This window comes from Pecten maximus, chromosome 2 (assembly GCF_902652985.1).
Source record: "Pecten maximus chromosome 2, xPecMax1.1, whole genome shotgun sequence".
Taxonomy (NCBI): Eukaryota; Metazoa; Mollusca; class Bivalvia; order Pectinida; family Pectinidae; genus Pecten; species Pecten maximus.
In genome coordinates, this window is record NC_047016.1 from 1,977,034 (window position 1) to 1,996,810 (window position 19,777).

The 19,777-nt window shown below is 43.7% G+C and overlaps 5 protein-coding genes across 7 annotated transcripts; 1 reads left to right on the plus strand and 4 right to left on the minus strand.

Annotated features, from left to right (window-relative positions):
* The first annotated feature begins 5,581 nt into the window (after positions 1 to 5,581).
* Positions 5,582 to 15,780, plus strand: LOC117344620. 3 transcript variants are annotated; one of them, XM_033907457.1, is made up of 4 exons: positions 5,582 to 5,808; positions 9,736 to 9,867; positions 14,562 to 14,667; positions 14,816 to 15,780. In XM_033907457.1, exons 3-4 carry the CDS (start codon positions 14,592 to 14,594, stop codon positions 15,751 to 15,753), a joined length of 1,014 nt encoding a protein of 337 aa, XP_033763348.1. In that variant the 5' UTR covers positions 5,582 to 5,808; positions 9,736 to 9,867; positions 14,562 to 14,591; the 3' UTR covers positions 15,754 to 15,780. The 3 variants fall into 3 exon arrangements, with proteins under 3 accessions (XP_033763348.1, XP_033763341.1, XP_033763333.1); XM_033907450.1 differs by lacking the exon at positions 9,736 to 9,867; XM_033907442.1 differs by lacking the exon at positions 5,582 to 5,808 and having other exon boundaries at positions 9,568 to 9,867.
* On the minus strand, positions 10,790 to 11,534 carry LOC117340401 (extensin-like). Its single transcript, XM_033902165.1, has 2 exons — positions 11,123 to 11,534; positions 10,790 to 10,833 (listed from the first exon to the last, which is right to left on the minus strand). The coding sequence occupies exons 1-2, from the start codon at positions 11,532 to 11,534 to the stop codon at positions 10,790 to 10,792; spliced, it is 456 nt and encodes a 151-aa protein (XP_033758056.1).
* Positions 11,720 to 12,169, minus strand: LOC117340409 (extensin-like). Its single transcript, XM_033902174.1, has one exon. It carries the CDS (start codon positions 12,167 to 12,169, stop codon positions 11,720 to 11,722), a length of 450 nt encoding a protein of 149 aa, XP_033758065.1.
* On the minus strand, positions 12,321 to 12,641 carry LOC117340419 (homeobox protein ESX1-like). Its single transcript, XM_033902183.1, has one exon. The coding sequence runs from the start codon at positions 12,639 to 12,641 to the stop codon at positions 12,321 to 12,323; it is 321 nt and encodes a 106-aa protein (XP_033758074.1).
* Positions 15,781 to 16,391: 611 nt separating the features above from the next.
* LOC117340428 lies at positions 16,392 to 17,852 on the minus strand. Its single transcript, XM_033902192.1, has one exon. It carries the CDS (start codon positions 17,850 to 17,852, stop codon positions 16,392 to 16,394), a length of 1,461 nt encoding a protein of 486 aa, XP_033758083.1.
* Positions 17,853 to 19,777: the final 1,925 nt, after the last annotated feature.

Consider the following 19,777-nt stretch of genomic DNA (forward strand, 5'->3'; position numbering starts at 1 on the left):
CATCTATACCGCGGGTATAAATACAATGTAACCAACAACAAGGACCTACCATCTATACCGCCGGTATAAATACAATGTACCTGAAAACAAGAACCTACCATCTGTACCGCGGGTATAAATACAATGTACCTGACAACAAGGACCTACCATCTATACCGCGGGTATAAATACAATGTAACCGACAACAAGGACCTACCATCTATACCGCGGGTATAAATACAATGTACCTGACAACAAGGACCTACCATCTATACCGCCGGTATAAATACAATGTACCTGACAACAAGGACCTACCATCTATACCGCCGGTATAAATACAATGTACCTGACAAACAAGGACCTACTATCTATACCGCGGGTATAAATACAATGTACCTGACAACAAGGACCTACCATCTATACCGCGGGTATAAATACAATGTACCTGACAACAAGGACCTACCATCTATACCACGGGTATAAATACAATGTACCTGACAACAAGGACCTACCATCTATACCGCGGGTATAAATACAATGTACCTGACAACAAGGACCTACCACCTATACCGCGGGTATAAATACAATGTACCTGACAACAAGGACCTACCATCTATACCGCGGGTATAAATACAATGTACCTGACAACAAGGACCTACCATCTATACCGCGGGTATAAATACAATGTACCCGACAACAAGGACCTACCATCTATACCGCGGGTATAAATACAATGTACCCGACAACAAGGACCTACCATCTATACCGCGGGTATAAATACAATGTACCTGACAACAAGGACCTACCATCTATACCGCGGGTATAAATACAATGTACCCGACAACAAGGACCTACCATCTATACCGCGGGTATAAATACAACGTACCTGACAACAAGGACCTACCATCTATACCGCGGGTATAAATACAATGTACCTGACAACAAGGACCTACCATCTATACCGCGGGTATAAATACAATGTACCCGACAACAAGGACCTACCATCTGTACCGCGGGTATAAATACAATGTAACCGACAACAAGGACCTACCATCTATACCGCGGGTATAAATACAATGTACCTGACAACTAGGACCTACCATCTATACCGCGGGTATAAATACAATGTACCTGACAACATGGACCTACCATCTATACCGCGGGTATAAATACAATGTAACCGACAACAAAGACCTACCATCTATACCGCGGGTATAAATACAAAGTACCTGACAACAAGGACCTAGGGTATAAATACAATGTACCTGACAACAAGGACCTACCATCTATACCGCGGGTATAAATACAATGTACCTGACAAACAAGGACCTACCATCTATACCGCGGGTATAAATACAATGTACCTGACAACATGGACCTACCATCTATACCGCGGGTATAAATACAATGTAACCGACAACAAGGACCTACCATCTATACCGCGGGTATAAATACAATGTACCTGACAACAAGGACCTACCATCTATACCGCGGGTATACATACAATGTAACCGACAACAAGGACCTACCATCTATACCGCGGGTATACATACAATGTAACCGACAACAAGGACCTACCATCTATACCGCGGGTATAAATACAATGTACCTGACAACAAGGACCTACCATCTATACCGCGGGTATAAATACAATGTAACCGACAACAAGGACCTACCATCTATACCGCGGGTATAAATACAATGTACCTGACAGACAAGGACCTACCATCTATACCGCGGGTATACATACAATGTACCTGACAACAAGGACCTACCATCTATACCGCGGGTATAAATACAATGTAACCGACAACAAGGACCTACCATCTATACCGCGGGTATAAATACAACGTACCTGACAACAAGGACCTACCATCTATACCGCGGGTATAAATACAATGTACCTGACAACAAGGACCTACATGTACCATCTATACCGCGGGTATAAATACAATGTACCTGACAACAAGGACCTACCATCTATACCGCGGGTATAAATACAACGTACCTGACAACAAGGACCTACCATCTATACCGCGGGTATAAATACAATGTAACCGACAACAAGGACCTACCATCTGTACTGCGGGTATAAATACAATGTAACCGACAACAAGGACCTACCATCTATACCGCGGGTATAAATACAATGTACCTGACAACAAGGACCTACCATCTATACCGCGGGTATAAATACAATGTAACCGACAACAAGGACCTACCATCTATACCGCGGGTATAAATACAATGTAACCGACAACAAGGACCTACCATCTATACCGCGGGTATAAATACAATGTACCTGACAACAAGGACCTACCATCTATACCGCGGGTATAAATACAATGTACCTGACAACAAGGACCTACCATCTATACCGCGGGTATAAATACAATGTAACCGACAACAAGGACCTACCATCTATACCGCGGGTATAAATACAATGTAACCGACAACAAGGACCTACCATCTATACCGCGGGTATACATACAATGTAACCGACAACAAGGACCTACCATCTATACCGCGGGTATAAATACAACGTACCTGACAACAAGGACCTACCATCTATACCGCGGGTATAAATACAACGTACCTGACAACAAGGACCTACCATCTATACCGCGGGTATAAATACAATGTACCTGACAGCAATGACCTACCATCTATACCGCGGGTATAAATACAATGTACCTGACAACAAGGACCTACCATCTATACCGCGGGTATAAATACAATGTACCTGACAAACAAGGACCTACCATCTATACCGCGGGTATAAATACAATGTACCTGACAACAAGGACCTACAATCTATACAGTTCTCTGGAGGACGAGACTTGACATCCACGCTAGTATCATCGACTAGTTTCTCATGCCTTGCCTTTGTCTGTAAAACGTAAGGGTAATACAGTCGTCATTGTTATGGTCATATTGTGACACATATATATATACTCTGGAATTGATTTAACAGAATATGGGTTTGGAGATTTCAAAAGAGCTTCAAATTAACCTTTTACACCCGTTTCAGTGTAAATATCTCTTTTGTTCGTCCTTTGCCTCCATTTTGTCGAATCCGAGTTAGAATGACACTTTCTAATCTCTTGTAATGACGAATATTTCAGAACATGACTGAAACTAAAGAATTACAAACAGCATCCTAAAATATATAATAATACACTGTATTACAAACAGTATCCCAAAAATATATAGTGATACACTGTATTACAAAGAGTATCCCGAAATATATAATAATACACTGTATTACAAACAGTATCCCAAAATATATAACAATACACTGTATTACAAACAGTATCCCAACATATATAGTAATACACTGTATTACAAACAGTGTCCCGAAATATATAGTGATACACTGTATTACAAACAGTATCCCAAAATATATAGTAATACACTGTATTACAAACAGTATCACAACATATAAAACAATACACTGTATTACAAACAGTGTCCCAAAATATATAATAATACACTGTATTACAAACAGTATCCCAACATATATAGTAATACACTGTATTACAAACAGTATCCCAAAATATATAGTGATACACTGTATTACAAACAGTGTCCCAAAATATATAGTAATACACTGTATTACAAACAGTATCCCAACATATATAGTGATACACTGTATTACAAACAGTATCCCAAACTATATAGTAATACACTGTATTACAAACAGTATCCCAACATATATAATAATACACTGTATTACAAACAGTATCCCAAAATATATAACAATACACTGTATTACAAACAGTATCCCAAAATATAAAACAATACACTGTATTACAAACAGTATCCCAAAATATAAAACAATACACTGTATTACAAACAGTATCCCAAAATATAAAACAATACACTGTATTACAAACAGTATCCCAAAATATAAAACAATACACTGTATTACAAACAGTATCCCAAAATATATAACAATACACTGTATTACAAACAGTATCCCAAAATATAAAACAATACACTGTATTACAAACAGTATCCCAAAATATAAAACAATACACTGTATATTGATTTAGTAGCAGACCTACAGGTACAAACGAGATAAATTAACCAAAACTTTACAGCTTGCTGTAGTGAAATTCGGTAAGATTTCAGTTACCTTAAACATTTAAATGACCCCTGCTAAATACGATATGAATTTAAAGTTGGGTTCATATAAACATAACATTGGATATTGTCACGCGTTTGATAGCAAGGGTGTTTAATACTTTAAACTGAATCAACTTAAACCACAATACTTGTAACCTCCACCGAGAGCTCTTCACGAAACAAGCCCACAATGACAGAGATTCACCTGTGTATTTATCATAAATGATATGTAGATATTGTTATCAGACATGTAATTACAATTTTAGGAGGGATGTGTATTTTGACCGAATCTTGATCTAAACCGGGGCCCACTGTTAAACTACTAGCAATTGTTTTTTTTACAAAACGATATACAGTTGTATATACATTGTACATTATGTCTAAATTCACTTCTCGGACCCTTGTGCTAGCACCCACGGCGACGTGTAACGTGGTGTTTTCGACAGACGCTTGTCACTTCTTTTGAATTTGTTTTGATATGTTACTTTTTACTTCCACATTGGAGTAAGTTACCGGGTATATGTTACTTAGTTTACGGCGGCTTCAATAACTTCGACATAACTACAATAATAGAACTGCACGTGCATGTAATATCAGTTATTTCAAAATCACACAATATGTCCCTTGGGTATTGTTTGTTACTGAGAGACCGACTTACGGTTATTTATGGTAGTCTAGAATGATGGGTAACTGAGGGGTCAGTTTTCTGTTAGTTACGGTAATAAAGTGTTATTGATAACTGAGGGGTCAGTTTCTGTTAATTACGGTAATATAGTGTTATTGATAACTGAGAGACCAGTTTTCTGTTAATTACGGTAATATAGTGTGATCGGTAACTGAGGGACCGGTTCTCTGTTAATTACGGTAATAAAGTGTGATCGGTAACTGAGGGACCGGTTCTCTCTTAATTACGGTAATATAGTGTGATTGGTAACTGAGGGACCGGTTCTCTGTTAATTACGGTAATATAGTGTGATTGGTAACTGAGGGACCGGTTCTCTGTTAATTACGGTAATAAAGTGTGATCGGTAACTGAGGGACCGGTTCTCTGTTAATTACGGTAATATAGTGTGATTAGTAACTGAGGGACTCGCTCTCTGTCAATTACGGTAAAATAGTGTGATTGGTAACTGAGGGACTGGTTCTCTGTCAATTACGGTAATATAGTGTTATTGGTAACTGAGGGACCGGTTCTCTGTTAATTACGGTAATATAGAGTGATTGGTAACTGAGGGACTGGTTCTCTGTCAATTATGGTAATATAGTGTGATTGGTAACTGAGGGACCGGTTCTCTGTTAATTACGGTAATACAATATCATTCGTTTTACGACGATATAATACGGTATTGCTGATTACCGCAGGGCCGGCTTTCTCTATGTCTAAACACGGTAAGTGTCGTATAAATGCCATTTGTGTACTAACACATGTACCGGAAAAATGTATTGACCAGACATATATATATACCTGTGCAAGTGGTGAGTGATCGTGTACCTGTGGTTTACCTGTAAATTCTTATGACTCACCTGAAATCCCATGCCAAAATGTATAAGGTCTGCTGGCTCTAATCAGTTTAAACCTTTCTTCAAACCCTCAATTCGTGGTATTGAGTGCAGAAGTTTAAAGTACTATTTCAGCATGCAGTGTGTGTTACTGTACCGCGGATCAGTGGATGTGTTACTATAACCAGCCAGGAGTCACAGGTATGTTACTAACCCCTCATAGATACACCTTTATATCAGTTACCTCCCTTACCGTTAGAGGTTACCTCGTGACCGGTAACTCTACAGGTAGGCCCTTATTGTAGTAACTGGTTACCTCCCTTACCGTTAGAGGTTACCTCGTGACCGTCATCACTACAGGTAGGCCCTTATTGTAGTAACTGGTTACCTCCCTTACTGTTAGACGTTACCACGTGGCCGTCCCCTCCACAGGTAGGCCCTTATTGTAGTTACTGGTTACCTCCCTTACCGTTAGAGGTTACCTCGTGACCGTCATCACTACAGGTAGGCCCTTATTGTAGTAACTGGTTACCTCCCTTACCGTTAGAGGTTAACACGTGGCCGTCCCCTCCACAGGTAGGCCCTTATTGTAGTTACTGGTTACCTCCATTACCGTTAGAGGTTACCACGTGACCGTCACCTCTACAGGTAGGCCCTTGTTGTAGTTACTGGCTACCTCTCTTACCATAGGTTACCACGCGACCCTTCAGTAGTCATATTTACTTTCCATATAGTCACACGACAATGATTTCTTGTTATCGTAGAGATTTAAGACACAGGGTTTAGACGCTTTCCTATGGAACATAATGCAATGCTTTTTGTCTGATGCCTTATCACTTGCAGTTGAGATATATACATGTTTGGTATCACTGGAAAGATCAGAGACGAGTTCAGGATGGATAAATGCTGAAAGCAACTAACTTGATTTCCTGTCAATAAAATGTGATTTGATATCGGACCCTGGGGTTAAATATTAATGGTTGTGCAACAAAATCCTTACATAAACCATACTGTCACAGGTTATCTCCCTTACTGTCACAGGTTATCTCCCTTACTGTCACAGATTATCTCCCTTATTGCCAATTCTCAAATAGATCTTCCTCTGATTTTGTTGACTTGTACCCTCCCCAATGACTTTTGAAGTGTTCATTGCTGACCAATGCCTGTTATAAAGGCCATAACAAAGGCACCGACCATTTAACTACGGGAGGGTCTGTGATTTTTATCAGGGTCAATTATTGTTTTTTTTTACAAACTCTGTGGAAAATAGTTTTTTTCTGCCTAGAATGAAAGGCAAACTTTTTTGTCAGCAACAACCTTTTTTTCCATATCCGTTATCAAAGTTTAATAACTCTTTATTATTTTTACTTCGGTTTGAACTTTTCAAAGTTTTTTTTTTAATTTTCCAATGGCATTAAGAAAATTTCATTTGTTTTGAAATAAAGTGTTAATATTTGTGATTGCATCAGATACAGATCTAATGCATGTCAAATATCAGCAAAATATCTTAATTGTCCAGGTAGTAAAAGGAGATAATTAAGTATTTTGGTGTGATCAATAAGTTTGATAAAATAAAGCAATACTATATATTATGTATTAACATGTTGAAACAAAACAAGAATTAATACATCACAACCACTTTTATTATGCTATTGTAAGAATGGACTTCACACAATAATTTTGAATATATAATTATGAAGAAATTCAAAAATTATACATGTATTAGATATTAAAAACAATTGCAAAGTCCCCGAAAAAAAGAAGATTTTTTCTTTGTTATCTTAAAGGAGCAAACTTGTTTAGCCTCAATTTACAAACAAACTTTTTTCAAAAAAATCCCAGCCCCCAGACAATATCCTAGGTATGTTAGTGAGACAATGTAGGAAACGTTACACAGTGTCCTAGTGAGACAATGTATATAAATGATACGCACATGGGATTTTAATTGTGTGAGCACAACGACATGTTATGCAACACATACAACTCGAAAATGACCGATACCGGCAGATGGAGTCACACCAGTGGAACTTGTACCAACATTTTACTTGTATGCGTCGCCATTCCTCACATTCACTCTGTCTTAAAATTGTAGCAGTCCCATTTACTGTAATAAAACTTACAATGTAATATAATATCAGCCTCTTACCCGTGTCCTTATACCGTGTGTTACTACCCGTGTCATTACACCGTGTTACTACCCGTGTCCTTACACCGTGTGTTACTACCTGTGTCCTTACACCGTGTGTTACTACCCGTGTCCTTACACTGTGTGTTACTACCCGTGTCCTTACACCGTGTGTTACTACCCGTGTCCTTACACCGTGTGTTACTACCCGTGTCCTTACAATGTGTTACTACCCGTGTCCTTACACCGTGTGTAACTACCCGTGTCATTACACCGTGTGTTACTACCCGTGTCCTTACAATGTGTTACTACCCGTGTCCTTACATCGTGTGTTACTACCCGTGGCCTTACATCGTGTGTTACTATCCGTGTCCTTACACTGTGTATTACTACCCGTGCCCTTACACTGTATTACTACTCGTGTCCTTACACCGTGTGTAACTACCCGTGTCCTTACACCGTGTGTTACTATCCGTGTCCTTACACTGTGTGTTACTACCCGTGTCCTTACACCGTGTGTTACTACCCGTGTCCTTACACCGTGTGTTACTACCCGTGGCCTTACATCGTGTGTTACTACCCGTGGCCTTACATCGTGTTACTACCCGTGTCCTTACACCGTGTGTTACTACTCGTGTCCTTACACCGTGTGTTACTACCCGTGTCCTTACACCGTGTGTTACTACCCGTGTCCCTACACCGTGTGTTACTACCCGTGTCCTTACACTTTGTGTTACTACCCGTGTCCTTACACTGTGTTACTACCCGTGTCCTTACACCGTGTGTTACTACCCGTGTCCTTACACCGTGTGTTACTATCCGTGTCCTTACACCGTGTGTTACTACCCGTGGCCTTACATCGTGTTACTACCCGTGTCCTTACACCGTGTGTTACTACTCGTGTCCTTACACTGTGTTACTACCCGTGTCCTTACACCGTGTGTTACTACCCGTGTCCTTACACCGTGTGTTACTACCCGTGTCCTTACACTGTGTGTTACTACCCTTGTCCTTACACTGTGTGTTACTACCCGTGTCCTTACACCGTGTTACTACCCGTGTCCTTACACTGTGTGTTACTACCCGTGTCCTTACACCGTGTGTTACTACCCTTGTCCTTACACTGTGTTACTACCCGTGTGTTACTACCCGTGTCCTTACACCGTGTGTTACTACCCGTGTCCTTACACCGTGTGTTACTACCCGTGTCCTTAAACCGTGTGTTACTACCCGTGTCCCTACACCGTGTGTTACTACCCTTGTCCTTACACTGTGTGTTACTACCCGTGTCCTTACACCGTGTGTTACTACCCGTGTCCTTACACCGTGTGTTACTACCCGTGTCCTTACACCGTGTGTTACTACCCGTGTCCTTACACCGTGTGTTACTACCCGTGTCCCTACACCGTGTGTTACTACCCGTGTCCTTACACCGTGTGTTACTACCCTTGTCCTTACACCGTGTGTTACTACTCGTGTCCTTACACCGTGTGTTACTACTCGTGTCCTTACACCGTGTGTTACTACCCGTGTCCTTACACCGTGTGTTACTACCCGTGTCCTTACACCGTGTGTTACTTCCCGTGTCATAACACTGTGTTACTACCCGTGTCCTTACACCGTGTGTTACTACCCGTGTCCTTACACCGTGTGTTACTACCCGTGTCCTTACACCGTGTGTTACTACCCGTGTCCTTACACCGTGTGTTACTACCCGTGTCCTATTACCGTGTTACTACCCGTTGATGACGAATGGTTATATCCCCCACTCCCCACCACGGACACCTAGTTCCCTAGGTGTGGTGCTTATCACACCTGTCTGACACGTGTACGCCTGGAATACGAGACAGGTAGATCACAGGTGTGAGGTCATCCCGTTTGTAAACACAAGGTTCTGTGATCGTCTGACTGTCGTAAACTCACTAAAGCATGTTAATTGTATACATTTTTTTAAGTCGTTGACAGTTTGACAGGAAAACTTTACTGGTGTGTATTGACTCTAGGTCATGGTACAGTGGTCATTCACAGACACGGATCATCGGATATGGAGTTAGAATGAGCTTTAATACCAAACGGTAGTACATGTGTTTGTAAGATGTACACAAACTCGGACATAGGTGTCATTGTGTATTAAGGTAAGTTCGATGTGAGAACATGTGTGTGTTTTATTGTCTATAGTAACGTTTCATTGTTTGTTTAGTTTGTATAACTATTTGTTTGATAAAGACCGACATTTATAGGGCTATAATAACGACATTCTGATACAATTGATATGGAGTCACGCTGTCCTCCAACATGACGAAAGTCATAAAGACAACATTAAAATGTTGCTTCCAAAAAGTGGTAACATCGAGATTTTAAACATCAATATCCCTCACATATCGCAAAGTCTTAGTCAGTGACAGTCCCGGAAATACGGAATTATTTATAATTCGTATTATGTAACAACCTAGAAGGTCATTACGCAGACCTGCTAACTAGTTCTATACCTAGGCCAGAAAACGATTACACCACGACTAACATTGTTTTAAAATATTTGCATATTAATTATTGTATAGAATAATATTTGCATGATGTACACAGTAACACAGAGATAGGGGTCGCTCAATAACGCTTTCCATAGGTTTGCTAGTACAATGTAATTTTCCCATTCACAGCCGGAAATTGCTTAATAAATATGTTTTGTCGGTCGTTTAAAATCAATATGAACGATTTTTTGTTGATTGTGGTTACACAACAGTCTACCAGGGATGGTACAACCGACATCATACATACAGGATCTATCACGAGGTTTTACTGCAGTTATAAAAATGACACGAGTTTTATAATTTATCATTTTGTAAGTTTCTAACAAGATAACAAGGACATAAGGTATGTACAATGTAGTGTCATCCTAAGTGGAAACGAATATGAATTAATCAAATAACCGTTTTTTCCCCGAAAGTCTCTTTTAAGTCGAAAATTCAAACGACATTAACCCTTTTCCATAGTAATATTTATAATGACGTCAAACCACAATCAGGAAGCATGTGACGTCATAAGAGATGTTAGACAGCCCTACGCGTACGTGCACATGTACGCGTAGAAGGGTATTCCCCAGACTTTGTGTGCAAGATATCATCAATTTATGTGGTTTTACATCTGCTGCACGTAGCAATAACTTGTAGTGCGGCGATGACAAGGAAGTTCAAACGTGTAGACGATTGAGTTTGAATGACGGATTTTTCTGTAGATTATGTTTTTGATCATCTGTGTTTTCTGACAAAATATTACATCTAGCTTTTTTTTTTGCTTTAGATACAAAATACTGAGAAATCGAGTGTAAAAAGTACCTACATACACGTACATTACGTAAAGACGTTTTACGATGTGTAACCTGCACGCACGTACATGTGTGGGCAACATCTTGTAGGGGTGTGTTGGGACAACATATCGTAGGCGTGGGTTGGGGGCAACATCTTGTAGGGGTGGTTTGGGGGCAACATCTTGTAGGGGTGTGTTGGGACAACATCTTGTAGGGGTGCGTTAGGGCAACATATCGTAGGCGTGGGTTGGGGGCAACATCTTGTAGACGTGGGTTTGGGGAAACATCTTGTAGGGGTGGGTTGGGGCAACATCTTTTAGGGGTGCGTTGGGACAACATATCGTAGGCGTGGGTTGGGGGCAACATCTTGTAGGCGTGGGTTGGGGGCAACATCTTGTAGGGGTGGGTTGGGGCAACATCTTGTAGGGGTGGGTTGGGGGAAACATCTTGTAGGGGTGGGTTGGGGCAACATCTTGTAGGGGTGCGTTGGGACAACATATCGTAGGCGTGGGTTGGGGCAACATCTTGTTGGGGTGTGTTGGGGGCAACATCTTATAGAGGTGTGTTGGGGCAACATCTTGTAGGGATGTGTTGGGGCAACATCTTATAGGGGTGTGTTGGGGGAAACATCTTGTAGGAATAGGTTGGGGACAACATCTAGTAGGGGTGGGTTGGGGCAACATCTAGTAGGGGTGGGTTGGGACAACATCTAGTAGGGGTGGGTTGGGGACAACATCTAGTAGGGGTGTGTTGGGACAACATATCGTAGGCGTGGGTTGGGGGCAACATCTTGTAGGGGTGGGTTGGGGGCAACATCTTGTAGGGGTGTGTTGGGACAACATATCGTAGGCGTGGGTTGGGGCAACATATCGTAGGCGTGGGTTGGGGGCAACATCTTGTAGGCGTGGGTTGGGGGAAACATATTGTAGGGGTGGGTTGGGGCAACATCTTGTAGGGGTGCGTTGGGACAACATATCGTAGGCGTGGGTTGGGGGCAACATCTTGTAGGGGTGTGTTGGGGGCAACATCTTATAGGGGTGTGTTGGGGCAACATCTTGTAGGGGTGTGTTGGGGCAACATCTTATAGGGGTGTGTTGGGGCAACATCTTGTAGGGATAGGTTGGGGACAACATCTAGTAGGGGTGGGTTGGGGGCAACATCTAGTAGGGGTGGTTTGGGGACAACATCTAGTAGGGGTGGGTTGGGGGCAACATCTAGTAGGGGTGGTTTGGGGCAACATCTAGTAGGGGTGGGTTGGGGGAAAATCCTGTGGTGGGTGGGGGGTCAAACATCTTGTAGACGTGGGTTAGGGGCAACATCTAGTAGGGGTGGGTTGGGGACAACATCTAGTAGCGGTGGGTGGGGCAACATCTTTTGTTGGGTTGGGGCAACATCTTGTAGGGGTGAGTTGGGGACAACATCTAGTAGGAGTGGGTTGGGGGCAACATCTTGTAGGGATAGGTTGGGGACAACATCTAGTAGGGGTGGGTTGGGGGCAACATCTAGTAGGGGTGGGTTGGGGACAACATCTAGTAGGGGTGGGTTGGGGACAACATCTAGTAGCGGTGGGTGGGGGAAACATCTTGTGTTGGGTTGGGGCAACATCTTGTAGGGGTGGGTTGGGGACAACATCTAGTAGGGGTGGGTTGGGGGCAACATCTTGTAGGGATAGGTTGGGGACAACATCTAGTAGGGGTGGGTTGGGGGCAACATCTAGTAGGGGTGGGTTTGGGAAACATCTTGTGTTGGGTTGGGGCAACATCTTGTAGGGGTGGGTTAGGGGCAACATCTTGTAGGGATGGGTGGGGCAACATCTTTTAGGGGTGGGTTGGGGGCAACATCTTGTAGGGGTGGGTTGGGGGCAACATCTTGTAGGGATGGGTGGGGCAACATCTAGTAGGGGTGGGTTGGGGGCAACATCTTTAGTGGTGGGTTGAGGGCAACATCTTGTGGTGGGGGCAAAACCTTGTAGGGGTGGGTTTGGGGTAACATCTTGTAGGGGAGGGTTGGGAAAACATCTTGTGGTGGGGTAGGGGCAACATTTTGTAGGGGTGGGTTGGGGGCAACATCTTGTAGAGGTGGATTGGGGACAACATCTTGCAGGGGAGGGTTGGGGCAATATGGGTGGGATGTTGTGGAGTGGGGGTAAAATCTTGTGGGGTGGGGTGGTTAAGGGGTTGGGGCAAGGTATCAACTAAAGATTTACACGGGATCATTGAAGAATTGTTTAAAGAATGATTGCAGGTGTTCCAAAGGTACCAATCTGGAAAATAAATCGAATCATAATACAATAATGTTACGTTCACAAACTGAGGAACTGGGGCAGTGTCAACAAAACTACTAAGGCAATGACCGTCGATAATTATCACGAAATTAATTATTGCTCAATTAGATGTTGGCGAGTATGAAACTTCATCTCAAACCTACCCACCATTAATGTTCTGCCATCATACATTCCCTGTTTGTACGTAACAACAATATGTCCCAGAGACGCTGGAATCGTTGCACATACTTGGTGTCATCATTATTTCATACTTATTGATTACATGCAAAAGGTAACATATGTTTTATGTGACGTAAACGTAACACTAATTTATCGATCTATAATTCACTAAGAGTTACACTGAATTATAGATGACATTATAGCTGTACAGGTATGTACATTGTAAGGCAACACCGGCTTGTATACACACCTGTCCGTATAGGTGTCTGTCCATACCGATGTCCGTTCATATAGGTGTCTGTCCATACTGGTGTCCGTCATTGTAGGTATTAGCCAATACTAGTACCCGTCCGTACATGTGTCAGTCCATACTAGTGTCCGTCCGTACATGTGTCAGCCCATACTAGTACCGTCCGTACATGCGTCAGTCCATACTAGTGTCCGTCCGTACAGGTGTCAGCCCATACTAGTGTCCGTCCGTACAAGTGTCAGTCCATACTAGTGTCCGTCCGTACATGTGTCAGCCCATACTATTACCCGTCCGTACATGTGTCAGCCCATACTATTACCCGTCCGTACATGTGTCAGTCCACACTGGTGATCGTTCTTACTAGTGTCCGTCCTTGCTGATGTCCGTCCATACTGGTGATCGTCCATACAGATATCCGTCCTGGCAGATGTCAATCTATATTGGCGTCAATCTGTATATGTGTATGTCCATGCAAAGGGGCCGCGGTAGCCGAGTGGTTAAGGTGTCCCGACACTTTAACACTAGCCCTCCACCTCTGGGTTGCGAGTTCGAAACCTACGTGGGGCAGTTGCCAGGTACTGACCATAGGCCGGTGTTTTTTCTCCGGGTACTCCGGCTTTCCTCCCCCTCCAAAACCTGGCACGTCCTTAAATGACCCTGGCTGTTAATAGGACGTTAAACAAAAACAAACCAAACAAACAAAGTATGTCCATGCGTGTGTCGGGGTCCGTCTGGTATTTGACACGTTGACACCAACATGCCTACATTTATGTTGGACATGGACGTCGGCAGTGATATACATACTCAATACATTGTCTGAATTCTGTTACAGGGGAGGTAACTCGAAACAAAATGACCTGAAATGATTCCTCACGTCGTTCGACTCATCATATTTGTGTGTGTGACCATGGATCGAACTACTGGGAACCAAAGTCATGGTGAGTTCTACATACAAATACAGCATCCGAGTTATAAGTTTAATATGATCAGTTGTTGAATACGTAACACTGACGATTTACATTTACGATTTAGTCCATCATCATCATTCATGTGACTTTTAATTTTTTTCCTCTCTCTATTTTCCAGAAGGATTCAGCTCGCCTTGTGAAATATTAGACTGTGCAAATAATGGTGTGTGCATGGAGGTAATATCAGGGAACGGAAGTGATTCCATGGCGTCGTGTAAGTGTAGTGAGAGATACACCGGAAGTAGGTGTCAGTACGTCGTGGTCTTAAAGTATCATTTAATAACATCAAATTCAGCCAAGCTGGAAATATCAAGAAAACATTCAAATGACAGCAGACATACCTTTGATAACACACTAGACAATGAATCAAGATTCACAATAATATATTGGACTAACTTCTCGTCGGCTGCGTGTACCATGGCGTCCGGAATTACGTCTGGGCCTGTGACAATAGACAGTCTCGAGCCTGACACGAGGTATACGTTCTGTGCTTTCTCCGGTATGACGGAGTTTTGTCACCATTACAATGTTGATGACGGGATGCCAATTAACTGTGTTCTCATTACAACTTCCGCTCCTAAACAGGATGACGACAGTCCTGTTTATATAGCACCCCTCGTGTTGTCTATACTGTTTGTGATAGGTTTGTGTATACTGCTGGCCGTAATAATCAAAAGGAAGTATATAGAATGTTTATATAAATACAATCCGTGTTTGTCATCAAACACAAAAAGTGACACCACAGTCCTGTACATGGGAGTAGGAGGTAGGCGGAAGGGGAATAACACTAAACATCTGATGCCTTTACCTGAGCGGCCCCCACCGGACATCGTGTTACATCCGCCATCCAGTCCAGGTCGGCCGCCACACAAACTCGCACATTCCACCCGCGGTTACACGTCCACCTTCTCGGCCAGGAACGAGTCGGCAATCCCGCTGACTACGGTCATTGAGTATGGCCCTACCAACGACACGTCCACGCCTTGTACTGGCTATAACGACCATAACTCCGCAGAGACAAGTCTAATCCTCCACCAAATAGACACGGAAAGCTAACTTATATTAAAATACCAACAAACTTGCTTTGTTTGTGACTTTTGTTTATAAATACATGTACATACGATACCGAATATAAAGATTCAGCAATATACATCAGTCCAAAATAATACTTATTATTTACAAATGCATAAATGATATACTAAAATGGATATAATTTCCAAGAAATTGATTATCATAGACAACGGATATAATCATAAAGTACGGATATTATCATGAATTACATATATAATCACAAATTATGGATATTATCATGAATCACAGATATAGTCACAAATTATGGATATTATCATGAATTACAGATATAATCACAAAGTACGGATATTATCATGAATTACATATATAATCACAAATTATGGATATTATCATGAATTACATATATAATCACAAATTATGGATATTATCATGAATTACAGATATAATCACAAATTACGGATATTATCATGAATTACAGATATAATCACAGCACATCAACAGAACAGTCATCACGTCTATCATGAGGGTTCTATCATTTGTCCTTATACTGATTTGTAAAACGAGGTTGCTGCAGCTTTTGTCAGATCATCTACATATCATAAAGGATGTCTGGTATATGTTCATGTCCAGTAATATACAATCATTGCACGTGTCATGATAGATCATCCCTCATCATGCTCCTCCCTGTACTTCAATACCCTGACAGTCCGTCCCACGAGTCCCACCCAGAGCACACCACTCCGCTGTAGGCTGACAGTGTGTGGGGCGGCGTCCCCCGTATACACAGTCCGCAGGAAGTGACCACGCCCTCCGTCTACCTGTAGGACAGAGTGCGTCGCCCAGTCCGCCACGAGGACGTCGCCTCTCGCATCGAAACACACATCGTACGGGTAGCGCAATAATTGGTGGATGTCGCCTCGTCTGTCGATGTCTGGGTAACAGAACCTGACATTGAGGTGTTTATCCATGACCTTGATGTGAGGGCGTTTCCCTCCTGTCCCTGACTTGGATACATACTCGTCGTACACAACGCCGTCATTATCGGCCACTGCGATATCTCCCGTCTGGGGGCAGCAGGCCAGATGGTGTGGCGTCATCGCCGACTGTCTACAGGGAATCTCTCCAGAACTTATTGTTCGTCCGTCCTTTGTGTACAGCCTTACGTCTCCCGCCACGCCCACAACCACCGTGCTGTCCGCCGTGACACACAGAGACATGGGCGACTGGTCAGTCACAATCCTTGTCTCTGGCCTGTCCAGTATCTCACGGATGGTGCAGTCATCCCAGCAGCAGAACCACACCCTCCCCGTCCCGGGACATAGCGCCATCTGACGGACCTTCACCCCACAATGGACACTTTCTTTCACGTGGCCTTGCTGATCCACACGATATATGACGTCATCGGCCCAGTGTGACAACCAGGCCTGTTCATCCCCTATTGCACGGCAAGTACTTGCAGTTGACACATGCTGAAATTGAGACAGAATAGTGCACGTGTTTGTAAGTTGATATTCATGGTCAAGTCCATCCACAGTCAATTTGCCCAACATATGTTGTAGATGGGCGGTAACGAGTGGTTTAATACGAAAGTCTACCATCTTTGTTTTCCCTGGAAAGGACCGACTCTGACAGGTCTTTGCCACCCTCATCACCTCTTCGTTCGTTCCTGAAGTGATCAACTTCTCACAAATTTCTACTCCCGGAGTTCGGCACTCCATATGTTGTGAAGCTTTGTAGGTTTCTAGGAGGGCGGCGTTATGTTTTTCGATCTCTGCACAGACTTTCACTAACCTGTCAATAATGGTGTCAATGGCGCCTTTCATTACCTCCCCTTGTTTTCTGATCCTCTCTACCAATGATCGGAATGTCCGACTGTTCTCCCTCAGTTTCCATTCTGTATCCTCTACGCTGTCCTCTGATTGGTCTGTAAGGGAGAGGCTGTCCAGATACTGACGAATGATCTCACGTTTTCTGGTTAATACTTCGCTGACGTCATGCAGGTTGTGACCTTTGTGTAGGTCGTCCCGACACTCTCGGCAAATCAATTCCTCATCACAGTCCAAACATACGTAGGACATCCCTGCTCCATCATGGCGGGCACATCCAGACTGTGAGGTCGCCATTTTCTTGACAGCTGATTTTAACACTTAAATGAAGATTAATACCGCACGTAATGTGATCCCCGACTTGTGATACAACTGTACCTCTGTTAATGATCAAACACCCCGAATATACATACAATGTATATATAGTACAATAGAGTCAATCTATTGTTTAAAGCCAACACGCGGGACAAGTACCGTCAGCGTATTGTTTTAGTTCACAATGCATATCAAAATATTGACTTATATTTGATATGCCAAGGTAGGTAATCCTATTTTGATGTTTAATATAACAATTCATTTACATCACAGACAAAACCGTGTATAATCGAGGAAAGAATAAGCATGTCGTAAAACACAGCAACCTATCCCCTCCCTCCTCTTAAGGGCCGGACCAATGTCCGCTCCCTCCCCTTTAGGGCCGGATCAATGTCCCCTCCCTCCCCTTAAGGGTCGGACCAATGTCCCCTCCCTCCTCTTAAGGGTCGGACCAATGTCCCCTCCCTCCTCTTTAGGGTCGGATCAATGTCCCCTCCCTCCCCTTAAGGATCAGATCAATGTCCCCTCCCTCCTCTTTAGGATCAGATCAATGTCCCCTCCCTCCTCTTTAGGATCAGATCAATGTCCCCTCCCTCCTCTTTAGGGTCGGATCAATGTCCCCTCCCTCCCCTTAAGGATCGGATCAATGTCCCCTCCCTCCCTTTAGGATCAGATCAATGTCCCTCCCTCCCCTTTAGGGTCGGATCAATGTCCCCTCCCTCCCTTTAGGGTCGGATCAATGTCCCGTCCCTCCCCTTAAGGATCAGACCAATGTCCCCTCCCTCCCCTTTAGGGTCGGACCAATGTCCCCTCCCTTTAGGGTCGGACCAATGTCCCCTCCCTCCCCTTTAGGGCCGGACCAATGTCCCCTCCCTCCCCTTTAGGGCCGGACCAATGTCCCCTCCCTCCCCTTTAGGGTCTGATCAATGTCCCCTCCCTCCCCTTTAGGGCCGGACCAATGTCCCCTCCCTCCCCTTTAGGGTCGGATCAATGCCCCATCCCTCCCCTTTAGGGCCGGATCAATGTCCCCTCCCTCCCCTTAAGGATCAGATCAATGTCCCCTCCCACCCTTTAGGGTCGGATCAATGTCCCCTCCCTCCCCTTTAGGGTCGGACCAATGTCCCCTCCCTCATCTTTAGGGTCGGACCAATGTCCACTCCCTCCCCTTAAGGATCAGATCATTGTCCCCTCCCTCCCTTTTAGGGTCGGATCAATGTCCCCTCCCTCCCCTTAAGGATCAGATCAATGTCCCCTCCCTCCCCTTTAGGGTCAGACCAATGTCCCCTCCCTCCCCTTTAGGGTCAGACCAATGTCCCCTCCCTCCCCTTTAGGGTCAGACCAATGTCCCCTCCCTCCCCTTTAGGGTCGGATCAATGTCCCGTCCCTCCCCTTAAGGATCAGATCAATGTCCCCTCCCTTCCCTTTAGGGTCGGATCAATGTCCCGTCCCTCCCCTTAAGGATCAGACCAATGTCCCCTCCCTTCCCTTTAGGGTCGGATCAATGTCCCGTCCCTCCCCTTAAGGATCAGATCAATGTCCCCTCCCTCCCCTTTAGGGTCGGATCAATGTCCCGTCCCTCCCCTTAAGGATCAGACCAATGTCCCCTCCCTTCCCTTTAGGGTCGGATCAATGTCCCCTCCCTCCCCTTTAGGGTCGGATCAATGTCCCCTCCCTCCCCTTAAGGATCAGATCAATATCCCCTCCCTCCCTTTTAGGGTCGGACCAATGTCCCCTCCCTCCCCTTTAGGGTCGGATCAATGTCCCCTCCCTCCCCTTTAGGGTTGGATCAGTATTGACACTGTTTGTCAGAGGTGGACGTTGTTGTCAGAATGTTGACGATGACTGTATATTGACAAGGTCGGATGCTGCTGGTACGGTTCGCCATGTGATCAATAACACGAGACTAC

Coding starts and splice junctions, on each gene's coding strand:
- LOC117340428 (XM_033902192.1), bottom strand. CDS start 17,852: ATGGCGACCTCACAGTCTGGATGTGCCCGCCATGATGGAGCAGGGATG.
- LOC117340419 (XM_033902183.1), bottom strand. CDS start 12,641: ATGTTGCCCCAACCCAACACAAGATGTTTCCCCCACCCACCGCTACTA.
- LOC117340401 (XM_033902165.1), bottom strand. CDS start 11,534: ATGTTGTCCCAACGCACCCCTACAAGATGTTGCCCCAACCCACCCCTA. Junction 10,834..11,122: donor ACAAGATGTTGCCCACACAT/GTACGTGCGTGC, acceptor TTGCACACAAAG/TCTGGGGAATACCCTTCTAC.
- LOC117340409 (XM_033902174.1), bottom strand. CDS start 12,169: ATGTTGTCCCCAACCTATCCCTACAAGATGTTGCCCCAACACACCCCT.
- LOC117344620 (XM_033907457.1), top strand. CDS start 14,592: ATGATTCCTCACGTCGTTCGACTCATCATATTTGTGTGTGTGACCATG. Junction 14,668..14,815: donor TACTGGGAACCAAAGTCATG/GTGAGTTCTACA, acceptor TCTATTTTCCAG/AAGGATTCAGCTCGCCTTGT.